Consider the following 16,441-nt stretch of genomic DNA (forward strand, 5'->3'; position numbering starts at 1 on the left):
GGCAAAAGAAGCCGCAGTTCTCGGTCGCGCTTGCCCTGGCGGCCGCGTGTTGTTGCCATGGCGACTGGAGCGTCGTGGCGGGCCGGCTAGCGATGCTCCGGGAGGAAGAGCGCGAGCTGGGAGGCCCCGGGGCCTGCGCTTGGGAAGATGTCGCGCCCCCAGATCATCCACAGCGGCCACTTCATGGTGTCGGAGCCCCACGCCGAGCCCGACCCGGACCCAGAACCCGACCCCGACTCTGAGGCAGCGGCGCTGAGTCCGGCAGGCCAAGTTGCTCCCCGGCTGCCTGGGTCTGGTCCGGGTCCGTGCGCGGTGGGGCGAGGGAGAAGGGCCTGCCAAGGGGGGAGGGCCGATGAAGGGGCCCAGCAGACCACCTACGACTTCGACACGGTGAGCGAGGGCACGTGCCTGACATACCGCTACGGGCCGCGAAGCAGCGGAGCTCTCAACATCGACGCCTCCCTCACCAAGCTCTTCGAGTGCATGACGCTCGCCTACAGGTGAGTGATGGGGGCGGCCGCCGCCCCCGAGTGGACTCGGCACAGCGCCCCAAAGGTGCAGGTGCTGATGGTGTGGAGGAAAGCAGGGGGAGTTTTCCACACACAACGTATAATTATCCTATGGCATTCTCTGCCACAAGATGTGGTGACAGCCAACAGCCTGGATGGCTTTTAAGAGGGGTTTAGATAAATTCGTGGAAGACCAGTCTATCAGCGGTTACTGGTCTGAGGGCTATAGGCCACCACCAGCCTCAGAGGCAAGATGCCTCTCGATGCCAGTTGCAGGGAAGTAACAGTAGGAGAGAGAACATGCCCTGGCCTCTTGCCTGTGGGCTTCCCAGAGGCATCTGGTGGGCCACTCTGTGAATCAGGATGCTGGACTAGATGGGCCTTGGGCCTAATGGTAGTTACGCCCCTGCTTGGGCCTGATCCAGCCCCAAGGCCCATCTAGTCCAGTTTCTTATGTTCTTATGAGAGATTCCCATAAGTGGAGAAGACCTCATGCACCTGTCTTAGAACATATGCATAGAAATGCTCAGCTCCACTTGGAAGTGGCTTGGGAGGCTGCAGTCTTGTGCTTGCTGAGAAGGTGGAAGCAAGCTAATTGGCTTGTCAAAGTCTTGGTTGTGCAAAGCCTCATCAAAACAAAATCTACTTTTTCTAGTGCCTTGGAGCTGCAGATATCTAGTATCATCAAGCACAAGCAGCATTTGCCAATGTGCACTGAACTAGGCTAAAGTTGTAAAGTGTTTTCCCCCCACTCATAACATCAAAAGCATTTTTTAAAATTTCTTGCACACATAATGTCAATTTAAAGCAAATGTTGACTATAATGTGTATTGTAATTTAAAATCTCTTTCTGCTTTTTATCCTACATTAAAAGTATTAACTCATGGTGAGAGAAGCTCTGTGTCTCTCTTGGTGTCATGTGAAAACGGAGTAGCATGGAATAAAGCTGACCTCTCAGAGTCAGAAATCTACGGATCAAATGAAACTGACAAATCCTGTTATGTAGTTAACAACATTTGATTAAGCAAAACCTAGAATATAACTTTAGAGACAGAAGGAGTTTCTAAGGAGTGTCACTAGAGACAGAAGTCTCATTCATGTTTTTGTCTGAATGAAGAATTTGGCATTGCCACAAAGGTGGCCAACCTGCAGCACAGGCAATAGGAGTTGGTGGCACAAATGTGGACAGCAGCAGGGAGTCTGGATATGGCATGGAGTCAGGCCTGCTTTACCAGTATTGTGCTGGTGCTTACTCTCTGGCTCAGTAGACTAGCAGAGGCATGGGAGGGGAGCTGCATGTATGCACTGCATACATGAAGGGTTCTAATTTGAACTTGGACTTGTGACACACTTGCCAGGAAAAAAGATACAATACCAAATTTGTATTATATTGCTGCATCTTGCTACTTAAACCATATTTCCAGCTCCTGCATATTCCTTTGTTTCTTCTCTGGCATAGCATCTTTCAAAACTTGCCTGGCTTGCTCAATAAAGTCAAGTGCTTTGATTTGTAATTTTTAAAATCACATCATTTTGATGTGTAGAAGAGCTAGAAAGTTTTAAATAGTGGTTTCCATTGGTATGATACAATGAATAAGTAGTTTTCAGGAGTACTCTTTATAGCTAGAAAGAGAATCAGGCCATTGGCACTCCCGCTCCAGTTATTTGAGCAACATAATTTCAAAAGGATCTCTGGAAATTCACCCACAATGATCTGTTTCTGCAACTTATCCTCTTCTGGTAGCAGAATGGTTAAAGGTAAAATGTGCCATCAAGTCGATTTCGACTCTTGGCGGCCACAGAGCCATGTGGTTTTCTTTGGCAGTATACAGGAAGGGTTTACCATTGCCTCCTCCTACAGAATATGAGATGATGCCTTTCAGCATCTTCCTATATTGCTGTTGCCTGATATAGTACCAGCAGGGATTTGAACCAACAACTTTCTGCTTGTTAATCAAGCAGGGGCGTAACGAGGCTGGAGTGGGCCCAGAGACAAAATTTTAAAACGGGCCCCTCGCTGATACACACACACTCACTTCACATGTGACTTGCCTCTGGGGGTCCCCTCGAGGCGTGGGGGCCCCCAGGCTGCCGCCTCCCCTTGCCTAATGGTAGTTACGCCCCTGTAATGAAGCATTTCCCTGCTGCGCCACTTCAGGTGACCTGCATAATGGTTAGGCTACACAAAACCTGCACAAAATCTCATGATATTTCATTATTTTAAAAACTCCATAAATAGGGGGTTATCACGTTATCACAGAGCATGTATCTCTGCTTATGCCTCCTTTTATCTTTCTAATGGCATTATTGTAGGAACTGTTGTGAACAATAATGAATGTAAGGGGAAGTGTGACCTGTTCTTCACAATCAAGTTTTAATTGTTTATATCTGTCTTGCGCTCTTGGAATTCTGTTGAAAATGAAGGCATGTCCTGAAGTTTTGGAATTGGCTGGCTGCATTTTTTGTTTTCAGGGTCTGGGGCACAGTAGGGAGAACAAAATGAGCAATGGAGCAAGCTGTCTAAGGAGGTGATGGCATTTTCTGCCTTGGAGATTTTCAAAGAGAGACTGGATAGGCATCTATCTGGAAGGTTTTTAATGGCCGTGGCTTGGGGCAGAAGTTGGGCAGATTCAGGATAGGAAACCTGCAGTCTGCTGGCCACAAATGGCACCCAGAACTCTTGTTGTGTGCTGGGTGCCTCTGGAAATCGCAGTTTTTCCCCTCTCTCTCTCTCTCTCTCTCTCTCTCCTTTTCCAAAAAGGAACTTCTGACCTGGTTGCAAAATAAAAAATTGAACATGTGTTAGTTTTTTGTTTTTTGTTTTAAACAAACCAACTGTCCTGATCCTCAGTGCCGAACAGTCTGTCCACCTCTGGTCTTAATGACCTCTTGGATCCATTCCAACTCTATAAATAATTGAAATGAATTACCACACTGGGATGTATTTGCTTTAACCAGTGTGTTCTGCCTCCAGTAGTATCCAGTACTTGATTTTTGTTACAAGACCTGTGAATTAAGTAGTCATTGTTGATCTGCAGAATAGTTAATGTTGAAAAATTAAAGGTTAAAATTAATTTAATCCTTATTTTAAAAATTAAGATTTTTAAAAAGTACCATTTTGTCCACACAATTGAAGGGTGCCATTACAGCATTTTGTGCACCAGTCTCCTAACCCATTTGTTTGCATTTATACTAACTTTCGTTATATGGAGGTTTATTTCATTGTAGGAAATATAATGTATGAAGAGGCCCTCAATGAAAGAAAAACTGTCTCAAGGCATTCCTAATTTTTTCTAATGCCAAGGCTGCTGACCAGTCTCAGAGCTTTTGCTCTGTCCAGCATTTGTTCCAATTTCTTAATGGAGGTGAAGGAATGGTAGTGGCAGAAGGTTTCTGCTTGAGCACTTCAAGGTGTAAGCTAGCCCCTAGCTCTAGACTAAAACTTCACAGGATCATAGGAAGCTGCCTTATACTGCAGCAAGTGTTATTAGTGCTTCTGATGGTTGCCTCCCAACCCTGGAAAAGAGAGCCTTTTCCCTTCCCTTCCCTGGTAAGCACAGATTTCCCCAGCCATCTTAACCTGGGCTGTTAGGGTATGTTCATGCCTCTTCCAACAACTTCCTCTGCTCCCACTTGGAGAACCGTGGGTTATTTTTGGTGTCTCAGCATCTCCAAAATCATAAACCATCAGCAAAGAACATCTAAGTAATTCCATAGCAAGCAAGAGTTTTATGAAATTCCTGGCAAGTCAGGATAGATATCTGCTGAAAGCCCCCATACGGACTTCTGGGGTGAGAAGGAGGGAGCGGCATAGATTCTTGTCTGTCCCTCTTTTTTTTATTTTTAAACACACAGCTGCTAGTGAAATTGCTGCCAGATTTAAAATGTTTCAGGACAGAGTTCAAGAGGGTGGTCGGAGAATGTACGCTGGGGAAGTGGATTATCATGTGGGCTGCCTGTGCTTCTTCACGTGAACCTCAGAAGGACAGGAATAGTCAGCATTGTTATTGATTAGACAGGGAGCATGAGTGGGGAACAAGCAGCTAGTGTCAGCTTGTATTCCAAAGGGGCTGTTGGCTTGTGTTTTATGATCCTGCTAGGTATGGCTTTTGGGTGGAAAATAATTTCTGATGGTGACATTAAGTAACTGGAAGATAAAGTTGTACACATTGGATATAGAGATGAGGCACATGTTTTTTTAACAGTGGAAGGAATGAACCATTAAAACAATCTTCCTCATGGATTTTAGTTTTGTCATTTGGAATACTTAAATCAAGACTGTATTTCCTTTTGAAGAGAGAGAATCTTACTAATTTATGTAACGTAGTAATTAACATGGTAATACTTATGCATTGCTAAGTATTATGCATTGTTAATGACAAAACCCAAATCTCTTAGCTGGATGTGTTTAAATTATGCAGATACTATATTTCTACAGATTATTTAGGAATATATTATTTAGGATATAGGAAGGTGCTGAAAGGCGTCATCTCATACTGTTTGGAAGAAGGCAATGATAAACCACTCCTGTATTCTACCAAGAAAACTACATGGCTCTGTGGTCTCCAGGAGTCGACACCGACTCGACTGCACAACCAACCAACCAAGAGTGGGAATATTTCCAGATCCTGCCATCTGCAGCCAGAGCTGTCTGTGTTCTCAGACAGTGTCCGCCTTGAAACTGGTATCTAGCACATAATTTTAAAAAGTAAGCTTTTGTCCCTTGTTGTGTTGCATACTATGAGACAGTTTTATATAGAAAACTGTGTTTCTGTGAGCAGAGTTTCTGTGAGCAGCATATCTCCTTGCCCTTACTCATGGTCTCCAATTGTTATCCTACTCTTTTAACCCTGCCACCTCTTACATATCCATCTCCTTCAATTTGTCCTAAAATCCAGAATAATGTATGCAAATCGTCTCTGTGCAAAAGGTAAACATTTGAATACTTGTTGTTCACTTTGTTTCAAGGGCAGAATTTAGATCCACCCCTTTTGCATTTATTGCATAGCCAGGCTAGTCTCTAGTCCAGCTTTTCTTTGAAAACCAGAAATATTTAATATTACAAGAACTCTCTTGGTTTTGTTCCCCATTTGTAGTGGGAAAATTGTCTCTCCCAAGTGGAAAACCTTCAAGGGGCTGAAATTGCTACAACGTGACAAGATCCGGCTCAATAATGCCATCTGGCGGGCCTGGTATCTACAGTGTGAGTAGCTTGAAGCAGGGTCAAGCCAGGGGCTTGGCTTGATGTGGGAATTTCTAAAGGGACACCTTTTATCTATAAGGGAGTAATTGCCAAGGATACTTGTTAATGCAGAAGTATGGCTTACAAGCAGAACTTTACACTGCTAGTCTGGCATGTGTCATGGTTTATGGATTAAAAGTTCACAAATTCTGTCTTCTGAACCTGGAGTACTGCAGAGGTTCTTTTGGCCAGTCAGTATTTTTGTCTTTTATTTGGGTCTCTCTGCACTGGCATTCAACGCGCTCTCTCTCGCTCTCTTGGATATAGATGTGGAGAAGCGACAGAACCCTGTGTGCAGTTTTGTGACTCCATTGGAGTGCAGTGATGTTGTAGATGAGCACCGCAAGCCGGAGGTGAGCAGAGGTTACTCTTGGGCTTTTCTGACTTAGAGATACCATAATCTGTCTTCTTGATCCCTTCCTAAGTGGCCTCTGTTGCATTTCCTTTTCAGGCTGTCATCATGGAAGGAAAGTACTGGAAACGCCAAATTGGTGTTGTTATTAGGGAATATCGCAAATGGAGGGCATTCTCCCATAAGCGAGTAAGTTCCTTCTCCGGTAAGATGCATTGCACTCACTATAGCCCCTTCACCTAGTACAACAATTGTTATCCATGCTCTGTCCTTGCATGTGCCAACTGGGGATGTCTGATAACCCCATTCAGAGAAGCCGCAGGACCCTTAGATCTTTCAAAGAAAACATCTTCTCTAGACTCTTCCTGCCACCACAGGACCATAGTAGACTAGAACTGGTGGTCATGAGGGAACCTAGTATTTAAATTATCATCCAATTATTCATCTGTCCAATTGTGACAAGTGCCTCAGTCCAAATACCCATTTTCCCAGGTTCTGTAACTCATTCTCTTAACTTCTTTCAGTCACACAAAGATGCACACTGATCACAGTTGCACAATAGCTTTCTGAGTGTTTGTGTGAGTGTGAATGAGTGAATGAATGGGCCAGCAATAGCTTTTCTCTTGTGAAGTATAGTAATTGTACCATTCTCTGAAGTCAGTCTTAATTATAATAATCCAGACTACTACTACTACTACTCTCTTTTTTTAATAAGGTCCAGAAGTCAACAGATGAACCAGTGTATGGGCCGACTCAGGTGACATTTTAAATGCTTCATTTAACGCTGTCCCTATACTCTTTACACATGTTCTCCCCTTCATTTTTGATGGAAGCTGGGACTGGAATAGTTTGGAGGTTGTCTGGAACCTCTTAACATTCCTGTCCATCATTTGAGTTTTCCCGAAGCTTTACTGAAGTGCCCTGCTTTTTCTCTTCTGAATAGGAAGTAGCTGATACTCTTCCAGGGGTAGAACTGAACAGTGAGATGACCGTTGGAAGCCCGATGGAGCTTGACCCCTTGAATGAGCTGGATGCACTTCTGGACACCCTCTTCTCTAGCCGCAACCCTTATGGTGGTCCCAACCTACGTGGCCTTGGTAAGAGGTCTCACTCTGTGCTATTCCATCTGCTCCTGGGATCTGCCTCTTGCTACCAAGAAACCCATGTTTAAGTCTTCAGCTCTGCCCCAGGGATTTGTAGTGGAGCTTCTTACCCTGTGGGTGTGGGAGGGAGAGAAAGGGGGGGTAGAGAATCTTACATAGGAAGCTGCCTTATACTGAGTCAGACCATTGATCCATCTAGCTCTGTATTGTCTACACTGACTGACAACAGCTCTCCAAGATTTCAGGCAGGAAATGCCGGGGGTTGAACCTGGGACCTTCTCCATGCAAGCAGATGCTCTACCACTGAGCTACAGGCCCATCCCCTAAGGGGAGTATTTTACAATAGACAGTACTCACACGTCCAAATGTTTACCAAGGCAAAGCCTGTACATGCTTGCTACTGCAAGACCAGATCTCTACCTTTTTCAAAGACCTCCATATGAGAACTGGTCTTGTGGTAGCAAGCATGACTTGTCCCCATAGCCAAGCAGGGTCTGCCCTGGTTGCATATGAATTGGAAACTTGATGTGTGAGCACTGCAAGCTATTCCCCTCAGGGGATGAAGCCGCTCTGGGAAGAGCAGAAGGTTTCAGGTTCCCTCCCTGGCTTCTCCAAGATAGGGCTGAGAGAGATTCCTGCCTGCAACCTTGGAGAAGCCGCTGCCAGTCTGTGAAGACAATACTGGACTAGATAGACCAATACTCTGACTCAGTATATGGCAGCTTCCTATGTTCCTAACTGATCCCTTGCTTGTGTGGTAAAGGACAATGCTTTGCTTTGGAGCAGAATGGGCAGTGTGTGATAAGCATTACTATTTTGTGCCCTCAGCTCATCAGGGCAATGCAGACATGATCCAGCCCACCTTGACTCAGCTGCACCCCAGCTTTGGAGAGGAGTTCATGACCTTGGATCCCATTCATGGTAACATCACAGAGTTTTTGTACTGGTGTGAACTAAGTTAACCTTGGTGATCATGTTGGGCAGCTGAGAGACTTATAACATATATTTCTCCTGAAGCACTTTGCATGGCTGCTTAGAGACACTTTATCCTCTACATTTTAAGTACCTGTATTGGACACAGTTAAAGCACTGCTTTTGCACCCTAAAAGATGTGTATGTGGTATGAGGACATGCTGCTGGGAGCTCCTGACTGGCTTCAATTTGCTGTAGTTTGTATCTGTGTGGGAAAACATTTTTTCCCAATATAATGTATGAAGTAGCCCTTTGTTGCTGAGAATTGTAGCACTCTTGTTCTGTAGCAGGGGTTCCCAACCTGTGGTACTCCAGCCACATATATTGTAGTTGGGGATGATAGGAGTTGTAGTTCAGCAACATTTGGTTGGGATCCCTTGTTCTATAGAATTAAGTTTCTAATTCTGAGGAAATGTGATGTGTGTCCAGGCCTAAAAATCAAATAAATCTCTGGCTTATTTTCAAAAACCATAAGTATGTCACCAGATTTTGAGAGGCTGACTTGTGACCTCAAGAGCCAATAATATCAGAACTCTTGAGTCACCTAAGCTGGCTGGAAGATGGGACTGATTGTATTTTCCAGCCTGCCATTGATTGCAAATTCTAGTTCACACAAGGCCAAAGTTGCATGCACTAAGCAAACATGCTCCTGCTGAAGCTCTGCCTGCCTTCTGATAGTTAAACTAAGTTGAATTAGTTAGCTTGGGCATAAAATTAATCCTCTCTTTTTTTGGCAGTTCATATACATGTGTGTAAAGATTTTCATAGCTGGATCTTGCAAAATTAAATTTTAACTGATAATCCTTTTTTAAAACCTCCAAATACCAGCCTCCATCTAGAAATTGAACCAGTGCAAATAGAAAAGGCATTAAATGTTCACTAGCTACTCCCTGCAGTTCACAAATGTTATGTAATCTCTGTAGAGCAGGCAGATATCCAGCTTGTGGTGTATTTTGTCTTATACCAACAGCTACTTTCAAATTTCCATCTTGCTCTGTCCATTTCCCCACACTTTCTCTCAGATGAGGTTGTACTATGTGCACCAGCACCATAGCTCCTTTATCTCAATCACTGGCTGATATTCAGATTAAAGTCATTCTGGGGAAGAGTGCTTCCCATTGTAAGGAGGAGGGGTGATTTTCAACAGTTCCCCCTGTGCCTCCCTAAAATATGTCCTTGAGGGTTGGGGAACCCTCAGGGACATATTTTTAAGAGGCTGCAGTGGCTGCAGGAAGAAGAGGAATTTCTGAAAATTGCCCCTCCCTGCCTTGCACAATGGAAAATGCTCTTCCCTCAGCATGGTGTTTATCTGCATGTCAACCACTCTGCTTCTCTCTCTTTCTTCCAGTTTGCTGGACCCAAACAGGCATTCTGGCTAACTCTCCCCTTGTATGTCATGGCTTCCAATGGTTCAGCCTCCCACCCCCACTCCCCAGTGTTACTTCTATTTCTTCGGACTTTTTCAAACTCCTCTTATCTATCCCAACATGTGCTGCCAGGAAAGGTAACCAGAACACCTGTTGCCTCTCCACACCACAGAACTCAGCCTGTAATCTAGAAGCTAAAGCCAAAATTGTTTTCTATTGGAGGGTGAAGGTGCAGCTTGCCCGAATTGCTGTGCCTCCTTGAGATAGGGTTCTGGTTAGAGAAGAGGATTACATGTCTCTTTGATCCACCTTCTCAGCATCCACCAACTACTGGTAGTAACACGTTCATCAAGTTTAGCATCAAGTGTATTTGAAAAGGAAAGAGATCTAGATATCCTATGTATTTCTAGCACCAAATCAGGTAGCTACTTTAGAATCATGAGAACTTGCATCCTACAATCTCTTGTTAGTATATTGTGCATATACTTACAGTATGCTTCATACACCTTCTCTCCAGTTGCCCCCATTTCTAGATCTAGCCAGACAAAACACTCACCCATTTCATATAAAGAAGCAGCTAAGTCCGTTTTGGATTAATGCTTACTTTCAAAATCTTGTTTGCAGTACTTGTACTCTGAGAATTTTGTGGGTGAAGATGTAGAATTCTAGATCCTCTGGCTGTTCAGCCTGCTTCAGTCTCAGTCCTGCCACTCCACCTCCTGAAATCAGCAGCCTCCATCTGCAGATTCCTAGTATATTTGACTAAGTTGCAGAGTGGTTATTTTGAGATCTCCTGAATCTGAAATTGACACCAACAACTTTCTGGTGAAATTCAGATGATTCCTTGTGTAATTCATTTTATGCTGGTATTCTTAGATTGCTGTTCCATGGCCTTCAAAGCAGTTTTCACTAAAAACATAAACATCACTAACTAATAAAAACAGCACACAAAAGATAAAACGCAGCAGCCAGACATTGGGCAAATAGTTAGATTCAAACCAAATGCCAACAAAACAAAATGGGTTCACCCACTAATTCTTCTGTCTTGCTCTTTGTCCACCGCACCCCCTGCCATGTACATTTTTAACTCTCTCCTCCTTTCATTTCACAGACTTCATCAATTCTTGTCGCCCTCAGCCAGCAGTCCAGGTAAACTGCAATCGCTTTCAGCCTTTCTTTGGGTTCTTCAGCCCCTGTTATTTGCAGCAAAGAGTTGTCAGTGTCCAATTCTTGGATCTGAATTACCTCTCTCTGACATCACAATGACCTAGGCAGTGGGAACTCTCTGTTGTGCCTTACTCTAAGGGTGGTGTATGGCTTGTATGATGATTTTCAGTGCAGCCTGCTCAAGATGAATGAAATGTTGACTGTATTCTGCTCCTCCTAAGAACTGTGCTTTTACTTGCTTCCTCTTTTCCTGCCCTAGGCTCCCTCACTGCTGACAGATGCTACTGCCTTGGGTCAGTGTGGCCCAGATGTGTCTCCCATCACCTCTGGCACGAAGGAACTTCCATCATCTGGAGACTCTCTCATCCCCATCCCCATCCCCATCTCCCTGGATGTGGAGCCATCTATGCATCTAAATGAACAGCAGACTTTCCTGCCACTCTTCCCCACTTCCCCACTGAGGATCAGCCCTCCGCCGGCCCCTCCCATCTTGCACATACAGCCTCAAACCACCTTGGTCTTCTCTGTCATCACCCACACCGGATCAGAAAAAACTTTGCCATCCACATCTGGGGGCACGTTTGCTGTGCCAACCTCTGCTGTTGTAGCCAAGGGTGGGAGGAGCAGACACCTGCAACGGATTGCTCCGGCACCTTCCTCTAGTAATCAGGCAGCACCTCCCAGTGCCTCTCTCGCCCAGCTGCTTACCACTGGTATGTGCCTGTCAGGACAGGCTCTCTAGGGGTGCGGGTGGAGAGGGATGGTGCTCATAGACCATGAAAGTGCATGGCTTGGCCTAGTAGGATGTTTCCAGATTTCCCCTTTGAGTGGGAGGGATTTGTCCCTGGTAGGGCTCTCTGTACTTTTTGCAGGAGGAGTACATAGAGGCTGGGAAAGCAAGAACTTGGAAGGAACTCTCTCCCTCTTTTATCCCCAGGTCCTGCCCCACTGCCCCTCACTCCAGTCACGAATGCTGCACAGGTAAGAAAACTGTCATCTGGAGAAAGGATAGAGCTGAGCACTTGAGCTCTTCCACCTTCCTTCCATCACACTCACTCTGCTCAGATACCTTGTTTTCACCTACTTGGATTGGCAGGCATGGCTGCTCTCCATATTTTAGCTTTTCCTCTCTTAATTGTGCTTATCCTCTCCAACAGGTGTGTAGCACCTCAAAGTTTCCTGCTAATGCCCTACTGCGCTCAGTCTCTGCAACAGAGAAGTCTCCATTGCCTGCCTCTGTTGCTGCTTCCTCTGACCCGGGTAAGCATACTAGGGAGGGTATGGGTTACTTGGCTTCTTGGCAATATCTCTTCTGTACTCACTGGATTAGTTTGTATGCCATGTCAAGCGGGGGGGGGGCTGGACACGTGCTTCCAGGAGAACTCGTCTTCCCTACTATTGTTGGGACTCTTTCAGGGGTCCACACCGAGAGAGCTGAGGACACAAATCTCTGCAATACCCAGGAAATCTACAGACATTCCACTGCCAAGGTAATAAAAACCCCACCCACTCCTCTGACGCCTTGCCTTGGGTAGGGTGGGAGAAAGAGACAGTCTTTAAAAGATTACACAAATGTCACAGGTGCATACTTGAGAGTTTAAATGGTGTCTGCAATCCTGTGACTTGATTGACACTTGCAGGGAAGCCGCAGATCAACTTTTGTTTCTGCTGACTACACTCGACGTATGGTCATCAGCTCGGGTTTCAACACTCTTGCCAGTTTGGTGCTGCCACGATCAGATCAGGCCAGCGCTAAGGTATGTGCTTCCTCTGGTACACGGAGTGAGGATTCCTTTGCTCTGCCACTTGTCCTGCCCTCCAAGCTTGCTCTATGGCCCTGCTGGACCTCTTTCTGCTCTCTTTGTCCTTCTGCCCCACCTTACATCTCTGGTTCTGCTCCCAGCTCAGCAAAGCGATGCTTCTGCAGAAGAGTGTAGCATATGTGGGAAGACTGCAGCATGAACGCCGACAAACTCAGGAGATGATGGAGAGGCTGCGTCGTGAAATTAAAGAGCTAAACACTGCCATTCAGTGAGTTGAGAAATGGACTTGTTGGCTGAGGGCTGGCATTGGATCGGAGTTAAGGGATAGACTGCATATGACGAGGGGATTTGAGTGGCTGGGTTGTGCCTGTCTGGTTTCTGTTCCCTGCAGTGAGTTCCAGCGCCAACTTCCACCCAGCGGAGCTCCTGTGTTACTGCCACAATCAGACAAGGCTTCTCAACTCTATGAAGAGTATGTGCGTCAGCGCACCTTGAACAACTGGCGCTTCTGGCTTGTATCCACCAGCATCTCAGGGCACAACAACCTGGGGGGAATGGGATGTGATAAGTTGGGGTGTCCGCGAGAGTGAGAGAGCACTTCTGCTAAGTTTAAAGTGGGATGACAAGTGAGGAGACTTGACTGTGTAGGTTCCTTAACTTCTTCAACCTGCAGTTCAGCACTGTAATCAAGCCGCTGTTTGAGAGCTACACCAGGACAGTGAGCACAAGCAACATCAAGGAATTCTGCCAGTCAGTGTTGAGCTGGTTGGAGCAGCACTGCACCCTGCCCCTCTTGCGCCCCGGTATGGATTAAGAGGGATGATTTAGGATTTTAAAACAAACAAACAAACAAACAAACCCTTCCCAGCAGCACTCCTTTCCCATGTCTCATAATGAACAGTCTTCAGACCAAAATTGTAGCACCCCAGTGATACAAAGATAGAGTTCAAAATGTATGACACCCAGTCCCTTTCTCTGCCCTGCTTAAGTTACTAGAGGCAATTTCTTCTTGATCCTTTCCATGGTTTGAATCCAAGATGCCTTGTGGCTTGTCTTAGAGCAAACTCCATATATGACCCTGGGACGTGTGGCTGTGTAGTGTCATGAGTTTGGCTGTAGTAGCCAGTTTCCTCACAACTCTCCAATAACTACTGTTTCTAACACTTGCTCAGAACTTTCCAGGAGTTAGGAGAAAGTGACTGGCTTGGGTGTGCAGCTTACCATTTGCTTTCTCTTCCCACAGCTATCTCTGGCTCCCTCCTGCAGCTCAGCAAGATCACTTCCATACTGACTCAGCCAGCCCGCTTGCCTGAACAAGCTCTGCAAGCTGTCTCTTGCCCTCCACACTGCAAGGGCAACAGCTAGGATGAAAGTTGGGTCCAGTCATGCATGGACATCCTCACATTTCCTCAGGTGCTGCCAAGAAGGCCTACAGCAGTGGGCTTAAACTCAGGACTTCCTTCATGACGCAAATATGAATAGTAGTTTTCGTGACAGTATTGGGGCCAAAAACTCCAAAGTGGGGAATCTCTCTGGGGATTCTCCTTGGTGCTGGCCACCTCTTGACTCCCTTCCTCTTGTAGAACAATCTGTGGACTTCAGGTCATACAGTGGGAGATGTGGAAGCACAAGACAAGGCGCAGAACCTGAAAGCCTATTAAATCCCCAGAAGAACCAGAATACCAGGCTTTGGCCTTATTCTCTCAAAACTTGGGTGGCAGGTAGCTATGGAGAGATCCATGTGGCCTCTGTTTCCCCACCAGAGGGCAGTGAAAGAGCATTTATAGGACATCTCAGTGTTACGGAGAGATTCTTCTCGCTGTCTAACTTTTGGCTGTCTTCCTGATGAATTTAAATGTTGACTGCTGGCTGACCCTGGGATGCGCATTACTGCTTCACAGAAATCTTTTGATTCTGGCTTAGGAAATCCCAGTGCATTACAGGCTGGTGGCACATCTTACCTATGCAACTTGTATCCATGAGCCTTCTGTTAGATGCAGACAAACTATTCTAGCACCTCCTGAGACAGAAATGGACCACCTGTTAGTGCTCTTCAGAGTTGCCAGTATACAGGATATTGAACTAGAAAGGTCATGGGCCTGATGCAGCAGGGCTGTTATGTTCTTAAAAGCCACATCAAGCCCAAATGTCCTTGTTGACTAGCTACAGACAGTGAGGCCCAAATAAGAAAATTGGAGTTACCGTGTTATGTGTTGTGGCAGGCAGCTGACCCTGCCTGTTTGTGTCTTCTCATTGCTTATGTATGGTGCTGATGCTTCTGGTTTGCTTAGGGATCTATGTTAGCTGAAGAGACTGCAACACATACATACGTATGGTCAGTGGCAACATACAGCCTGGCTGGCCCTTTTGCTGTTTGACAAGCTTCCAACAATGAGGTTTGCTGCAGAAAGGAGCTCAGGGAATCAGTGTTGCTTACTCTACCATGTAATTATCCACAGCACTTAAGCTGTTTTCAATCCTGTGGGATTTCCCCAATTGATTATTTTAAAAAGAGAAATTGCATGAAGATGGAAATATCCCCCCTCCCTTCTATTTCAAAGGAATATTCTGTGAACACCCTGGGATTTCCTGTGTTCCATGTTCCAAAGGTTATAACTCTGTCTCTAATATGCCTCTACAATGCATTTGAATGATTTTTAACAATTATTTACTGATAGTAAGCTCATTCTTATAGCTTTCTTATTCACTGTTGTACTTTCCTGAAATGATGATTTTTATATATACTACCATCAACTTTCCTCTTTTTTTTTTTACACTTTTATAGAGAGATTTTTATTTCGTATTGCTGCTATTACAGGTTTTAAACAAATACAACTTGAGTATTGATATTCTTGATCCATAACTTGCAAACTTTGGGGCTAATTATTTGTCTTTTACCACTTATTCTCTCATTTATGTCAACCACAGCTTTAAGGATGAGAAAACTAGCATTTTCTATGTGTTAAGAGGTATAGATTACTTTGGTAAAGCTGTCCCCTGCCTGTACAATGTCTACAACTAGCATTGTGCAGACAGATCATGTGTGCATGTTAGATCCTTTTGGACATTTGCTTAGCATGGATGGTGTCTTAAGTTAGGTGGTAATAGCTATTGGTCAGTGAAAAAGGAGAATTGGATAATGTGGATGTTTGGGCTGCTAATATGGAGAACAGGTGCTTAGCTTGTGAGAGTTTTGGAGAGCAAGGGCATATGGAAAGGGGCTTATATAACTGGGGGGAGAAAGATGAGTTGCAGGGGATGCTCAGATCCAGAGTGGTGGAGTGTAGGGATGTACACAGAACCGGTTCGGAGGCCCTTTATGGGCCTCCGAACAGGTTCAAAGAACCAGCAGTTCCACTGGTTCTAAGGTGGTGGTCTCCCTTTAAGAATGGGGGGAGGATGCACTTATCCCTCCTGCCGCTTTTCCCCTACCGGCATCAGTTTTTTTTAGCAGCCCATTGGGGCGGCAGCGTACCTCCCTGCCACCCCATTGCCCTCCTTTTCTGGATATGACTGGAAGTTGCTGGTGCGCCCGTGCTGGTGTGCACAGGTGCGTGAGCAACCTCCGGTCATATCCGGAAGAAGAGGGCAACAGGGCTGTAGGGAGGTACGCTGCTGCCCTGATAGGCTGCTAAAAAACCCAATGCCAGTGGGGGAAAAGTGACGGGAGGGGTAAGTACACCCTCCCCCCCGCTCTTAAAGGGAGACCCCCACCTTCGAACTACCCCACCACGGTTCTGTGCACATCCCTAGCGGGGGTGGGGATGCTGTTTGAAGCTCTGCAGTGTTTTATTAAAACTTCTGCATGTTTTGTCAGGCAAAATGTGGAAAGGCAGCACATGTGGAAAAACTATTATGCAGACTGTGAGCATTTGCTGCAGGTGAAGTTTGGCCACCGCAAGGTCAGAATTTAAATGTAGATCTCCTGGTGCTTGTTACAGAAGCTACTGCATGTTATCTAGTGGA

At 45.6% G+C, this 16,441-nt stretch overlaps 1 protein-coding gene across 2 annotated transcripts; it reads left to right on the forward strand.

Annotated features, from left to right (window-relative positions):
* Nucleotides 1–133: 133 nt before the first annotated feature.
* LOC128341000 (MLX-interacting protein-like) lies at nt 134–15,338 on the forward strand. Of its 2 annotated transcripts, XM_053286974.1 has the most exons (17): nt 134–500; nt 5,606–5,712; nt 6,019–6,104; nt 6,203–6,292; nt 6,819–6,860; nt 7,047–7,200; nt 8,035–8,127; nt 10,657–10,694; nt 10,972–11,425; nt 11,650–11,693; nt 11,870–11,972; nt 12,129–12,202; nt 12,353–12,469; nt 12,616–12,743; nt 12,867–12,990; nt 13,149–13,278; nt 13,719–15,338. In XM_053286974.1, exons 1-17 carry the CDS (start codon nt 148–150, stop codon nt 13,838–13,840), a joined length of 2,259 nt encoding a protein of 752 aa, XP_053142949.1. In that variant the 5' UTR covers nt 134–147; the 3' UTR covers nt 13,841–15,338. The 2 variants fall into 2 exon arrangements, with proteins under 2 accessions (XP_053142949.1, XP_053142951.1); XM_053286976.1 differs by lacking the exon at nt 6,819–6,860.
* The last annotated feature ends 1,103 nt before the right edge of the window (nt 15,339–16,441 follow it).

The sequence above is a fragment of the Hemicordylus capensis genome, chromosome 1, assembly GCF_027244095.1.
Source record: "Hemicordylus capensis ecotype Gifberg chromosome 1, rHemCap1.1.pri, whole genome shotgun sequence".
Lineage (NCBI taxonomy): Eukaryota > Metazoa > Chordata > Lepidosauria > Squamata > Cordylidae > Hemicordylus > Hemicordylus capensis.

What these genes read in the sequence shown, in the direction of transcription:
- LOC128341000 (XM_053286974.1), top strand. Translation starts at nt 148, where the DNA reads ATGTCGCGCCCCCAGATCATCCACAGCGGCCACTTCATGGTGTCGGAG. An exon ending in GCGGGCCTGGTATCTACAGT is followed by an intron (nt 5,713 to 6,018) that starts GTGAGTAGCTTG and finishes TCTTGGATATAG; the next exon opens with ATGTGGAGAAGCGACAGAAC. An exon ending in CCTGCCCCTCTTGCGCCCCG is followed by an intron (nt 13,279 to 13,718) that starts GTATGGATTAAG and finishes CTCTTCCCACAG; the next exon opens with CTATCTCTGGCTCCCTCCTG.